We start from the raw sequence: 5,979 nt of genomic DNA on the forward strand, positions 1-5,979 counted from the left end.
TCGATTACAGAGCAAGGATTTTCTATTAAATATTTTTTTAATTTATTGTTTCGGATTCCATATTGAAATTGTTTGCAAAATGTTTTACTTGGGCGAAAGATATATTTGCACATATTGAATATTTCTTTTAAATTAATGATGTATTCTTCTAACGTTTCGTCGTAGTACTGAATTCGACTTTTAAAACGATCTCTGTGCAATTTATTCTCGTTATTATTAGAAAAAAAATTAAAGTAGTTCTTTAATATATCATTGTATGAAAGATTAGAAAAGTTTATATTATCGTATTCATTTTTGACAAGCGTATGGACATCATCGTGCACCATTGTAACGAAGAATTTACCCATTTTATCACTTGGTATCTCGATCTTTTTTGCTACATACTCAAATCTATTAAACCACACATAAAATTTTTCTGCATTGTTTGTATTGTAAATATTAATAAGTGTAAGTGCTTTATTTACATCAGAATATACTTCATTATATCCTGAAAATATAATGGCTTTTTCTACCATATCTTCGAACGATAAATCAACATAATTTTGTAAATAATTTCTTACATTATCGTCGTTGATTCCAATTAGGAATTGATGGCATAATATATTACTTGTTTTTGAATACTCGCATTTATTATTTAGTTTCCGTAATTTTATAGAATATTCCTCTATGGTTTCTTGTTCATACTGATTTCGAGCTCTTAAACGTTTCCTATGGAAATATTTTTCTTTCTCACTATATAAATTACGGATGTAATAGCTTATTATGTTTCCGTATGAATGTTCTGATAAATTTGTACAAAAGTTCCAGGGCCTGACACTTTTATGGATATCCTCTTCCACCATGTTTTCAAAGAATTCAATGATTTTATTGTTTGGTACCTTGATCATTTCTGCCACATACTCAAATTTATTTAACCACGTATGAAACGTTGTTAAATACTTTTTTTTTTTCAAGACAGGCATAAATAAAAGAGCCAAATTTACATAGTAAGATATTTGATTAACGTCTTTTGATGAATCTTTGTTGCACATTATTCTGAATAAAGGGAAAACTTTTAATTACTTATAGCTCCGTAATAGATGAACCTTTTAAAATTCCTTGTTCGAACCCTCTTCTTATGCTATTATTACCAACTTTAGTACACTATTCATAGAGCAATTTTGAAGGATTTCTAAAGTTTCGGAACACGTATACGTTTTCTATTGTTCATTAATTATTTTTTATTTGAAATGTAGGTAAACGATCTAAGTTTTGTAGTGTAAATATGAAAGATTTAGATCAAAACTATAAAGTTAACAACAATAAACATACAAAATTTCAACTAATATATTAAAGGTTTAACGTATTTTCAACGACTGACTCACTATTTAAATCTATTTGCTTTTTTTTTTTTGGATAGAATCAAAGAAAGGGAATTTATTTGGCGTCTTATATTAGTCTTGTTTAGAAATAATAATAATATAACAAGCAGTCGGAAAAATAAAATGTTTATAGAATATTACAGATTTCAATGTTAAGCAGAATCAACAGTTACATTATCCTTCTGACAATGTTATAATGTTATCAATAATAATATGAATTTAATCTAGAGGATCTCAAGTATAATCATTATATGCTAAAAGAACCGATGTTCAACGAATTATGTAATTATGAGTTTTATTCATTCTTCGTCTCTCTGGACGATCATGTACAGATGCAGCATTCGTCGTCAGACAAATAACGGAAAAGTCGATAGAATATAATAAACCGGCGTTCTTCTGCTTTATAGACCTACAAAAAGCGTTCGATAGGATACGACTAACTGATGTGATTCATCTCCTCTATAACAGACAAATACCAAACAACATCATAAAAACAAGAGAAGATATATACCAGAACAACAACATACGGGAAAAAATAGATAACGAACTAATAGAACCCATAACACTGGGAAGAGGCATTAGACAGAGAGACTCACTGAGCCCGATACTGTTCAATATTATCATGAATAAAATTATAAAAAAAGTCTGTAAACAGAGAGGTTATATGATGGGAGATAAAGAACTGAAAATCATATGCTATGCAGACGACGCAGTTTTAATAGCGGAAAATGAAGACGATCTGCAGAGACTACTACATGAGTTCAACACAATGGCTCAATCTCTTGGGATGGTAATATCTACATCCAAAACTAAGTGCAAGACCACATCCAAGATACCCCTTAGATGTAAATTGGTGGTTGATGAGAGCATTATACAACAAGTGATGAAGTTTGACTACTTAGGCATAAAAATTTCCAGCTTTGGTGAAATAGAAACGGAAGTTAGAACACAAGTGGTTAAGGCAACAAGAGCTGCGGCACAACTCAATGACTCCATATTCCACAACAAACATCTCAGAATAGACACAAAAAGCCGTATTTACAAGGCCACTATAAGACCCATACTAACATATGTGGCGGAAACAAGACCCGAGACATCTAAAACCCGCCAGATGATGGAGGCAGCGGAAATGAAAATAATCCGGAGAATAACCGGAAAATCTCTATGGGATAGACAAAGAAGTGAAGCCCTCAGAAGAACATGCCAAATCGACAACATCAATGATTGGGTATTGGGGAGGAAAATTCAGTGGAACGATCACATAACCCGAATGACAGGAGACCGAATTGTGAAGATCGCTAGAGATAGATCACCACTAGGGAAACGAAGCCCTGGAAGACCACGAAAACGATGGGCGGACAATATACCTACAAGAAGCGAGTTGCGATGAAGAACAGGCAATATGCCTATTTGGACGCTGGAAGAAGAAGAAGAAGATTCATTCTTTTTTACCGAATGCGTCACTAGCGCTTTATCCTAAACGGGAAAAGTCTCTGGTGCTCTCTCTCTCGCAACATAACAAGTGTGGAATTGGCGTCCTGGTCTGAATTGTATTTTGTAATCCAATAAATACAGTTAAATCTGCATTGCGAGTGCTCATTAAACCCAGAATTATAACAGGTTATGGGCATAGCTATGCAGAGAAAATATTTTTGGGTAAAATTCTTTTTTTAACGCCAAAGTTCTGCCCGAGCGCCATTACTAGTCGCCAAGACTTAATAATAAAAAATTATTGTTGACTAAAGAACTGCCTTTAGTATTACTACAAAACCACCCACACCGTATTAAGTTACTGTCGTCGAGATTTCCGTAAAAGACGAGCGTATAATTCGACTTCAAAAATTAAAAACGTTAGTTTGAAACGGATTCGCATTAGCATACACACATTGCGCGCAAACAAATTGCTACATTTACCTTTCTTAAAAAATCTTTACCTCTAAACTAGTCATTTCCCAAAAGAGTACCAGAAACCACATGAAATCTAATCGAATATATTATCTCATCAATGATTACCGGCATTTCTATTTCGCCATGCGTATTATTTAAGTCAGAATCTACGCCCTATAATCGCAAAGCTTTCTTACCCAATTTAAGTGTGCCGATTTTAAAATATTGGTTCGTTGTAATTAGACTCAAGTCGCTGCATGTATCTATCAACGTTGTAACATTACCGACTCCTAATTGCACCTCCTTAACACACTTTTCCCCGGTCCCCCCGTACTCACACCACACGCTTGCTTCCGCGTATCCCGCTGCTCGATGTTCTTCCGACAATTCCTTGAGACATGGCCGAATTCGTTGCACTGAAAGCATTTCACGCCCTTGGGTTTCGATGGACAATCTTGCTTTCGATGATCCAGCTTTCCACAATTGTAACAGCGTCCACTGTCAGTCCCCGTAGATGATTCGCGTGGTCGTTCCTCCGTCTCCTTGCTTTTATGCATCCTAGGAGTTTTCAGTTTTTTCTGTATTCTTCCCTTCATAGCCTCATACAATGCAAAGTTCTTTTTCAGTTCGCGAATCGTCGTTGCCTCGTGTAAGATCATTTTATTACATTGTGTTGCGTATCCTACGCAAGCGAGTGAGTGAGAATCATCTGAACGTGTCGAGACGTCGACGCGTGCCGAGATATAGCGACAAAGAAACATCTCAGTTACGGTGTAACAAAGGAGCGCAGCGTGCTCCTTGCAGGGCGCTTTCGTTCTTCTTGCACGCGTTCTCCCACCATTTCTATTAGGCCAATCGTATGCATCGACAGCTACATTATCTAACTTTTCGGTAATTGGTCCGCGCGTTGCATCGTCTTTTTCTATAAAAGCCGCGTGCTTCCACACTTAAATGCTATTCTACCACGAGACCTGCGAGCGATCATATCGAAGAGAGCTACACTCCTGCGCTACTATTACATCAGTGGAACAAAAGTTGTTTCTCGTCATTCCTTCTGGAAACTTCCCGATGATTCACGATCATGAATAAAGGCCCTTTCTTCACCTTAAAATCGAGAACGCCCGAGAGGCTTCGACGTGGCCACTTGAAGGCGACAATGTCCAGACGGTGTAACTCTAAACCTAAACAAATATCCTAAACTAACGCAACGGTTCCTTTCTTTATCCTCGACCGATGCGTTCTTTCATTCCTTTCAATCATTCTCACACTCATACCATTCACACATTCATATTTTTTTTTTTTTTATTCATTACAGAACATACAATCAATTCTCAACGAGAATTATAAGTACTTTAGGCTTGCGTGATGTAATAACATGAAATGTAAATAAATAAGATTTACAATGGTGAGTGTAGATATAATACATTAGACTCAAATAATATTACTATGTTTTAAATCATTCAAATCTTGTTTTAAGGTCAGAAGGGTAGAATCTTTTTAGTCTTCGTACTAGTTCATTTGTTTCCAGTAAATTTTTTGCTAAAGGGTTGGGATGTTTGGCTAAACGGGAGTTGTAGCGTTCACTGAAGCTAACAATTTCTTCTTTTATTGTAGATATTCTTAAATCTTGATGAATTCTTTCGTTTGTAACGTACCATGGGGCATTGCAGATGTTTCGTAGAGTTTTTGATTGGAACCTCTGTAAAATCTCTATATTGGAGTTACTCGCAGTTCCCCATAGTTGGATTCCGTAAGTCCATATGGGTTTTAGAATAGCTTTATAGATAGCGAGCTTTTTTTCCAAATCTAACTTAGACGATCTACCAAACAGCCAATAAATTTTTCTTACTCGTTCTTTGAGGTGTTTTACTTTGGTTTGTATATGTTGCTTCCATGTCAGCCTTTTATCTAGGATAATACCTAAATATTTGATCGAGTCTCTAACAGGAATATTTACCCCATTAATGACCACAGGGGGACACGTGCCTCTGCGCAATGTGAAGGTTATATGAGCTGATTTACTTTCGTTGATATTGATTCGCCATTTCTGACACCATTTTTCTAGTAAGTGCAGATGACGTTGGAGAATATCAGTCGCGTTTCGTGGATCACTCTCAGATGCTAGCAGAGCTGTATCGTCTGCAAAACACATTCATATCTATACCTTTAAAATAATTCAAAACCCCACAATTATATAAAAATTATATATATTGTATATTTGAAACGGAGACTTAATAACAGGAATAATTTTTATACAGGGTCTTTCACCTAACTATATCACTCTAAATATATCGTTTATTTCGTGCAATAGAAAAAATGTCACAGGAAAGAAATATTCTGTTCGAAGGCGCCAATACGATGATTGGCCAAATTTGTTTCTTTAAGTAATTCTTTTCGAAATTTCAAGGTTATCGTATTTTTTTTTTAATGGGACTGCATATTTTCACTACAACAGTCTTGTAGCTTATAAGAAAACGAATCCAACGAGGTGCAATATGTAGACATTCAAGTGGCTTTTACTGACAAAATTGGGAAATGTTTTCATAGAAAAGTGACTAGAACCATGTAAGAAAATATAATAAAAATACAAGATTTATGTTACTTCATTATTACATTAATATTAATGTATAAAAAAAAATTTCCTCGCATTACTATTTAGGAAATATTATAATATGATTAATAAAATTAATATTTCTATAATAATATTGTATAATTTGTTCTCATATGTTAG

At 34.8% G+C, this 5,979-nt stretch overlaps 1 protein-coding gene across 1 annotated transcript; it reads left to right on the forward strand.

The window, feature by feature from the left end:
• Positions 1–2,028: 2,028 nt before the first annotated feature.
• Positions 2,029–2,751, forward strand: LOC122513583. The gene has a single exon (XM_043629994.1). The coding sequence runs from the start codon at positions 2,029–2,031 to the stop codon at positions 2,749–2,751; it is 723 nt and encodes a 240-aa protein (XP_043485929.1).
• The last annotated feature ends 3,228 nt before the right edge of the window (positions 2,752–5,979 follow it).

Source organism: Polistes fuscatus, unplaced genomic scaffold (genome assembly GCF_010416935.1).
Source record: "Polistes fuscatus isolate 324 unplaced genomic scaffold, CU_Pfus_HIC Scaffold12, whole genome shotgun sequence".
NCBI classification, from domain to species: Eukaryota; Metazoa; Arthropoda; class Insecta; order Hymenoptera; family Vespidae; genus Polistes; species Polistes fuscatus.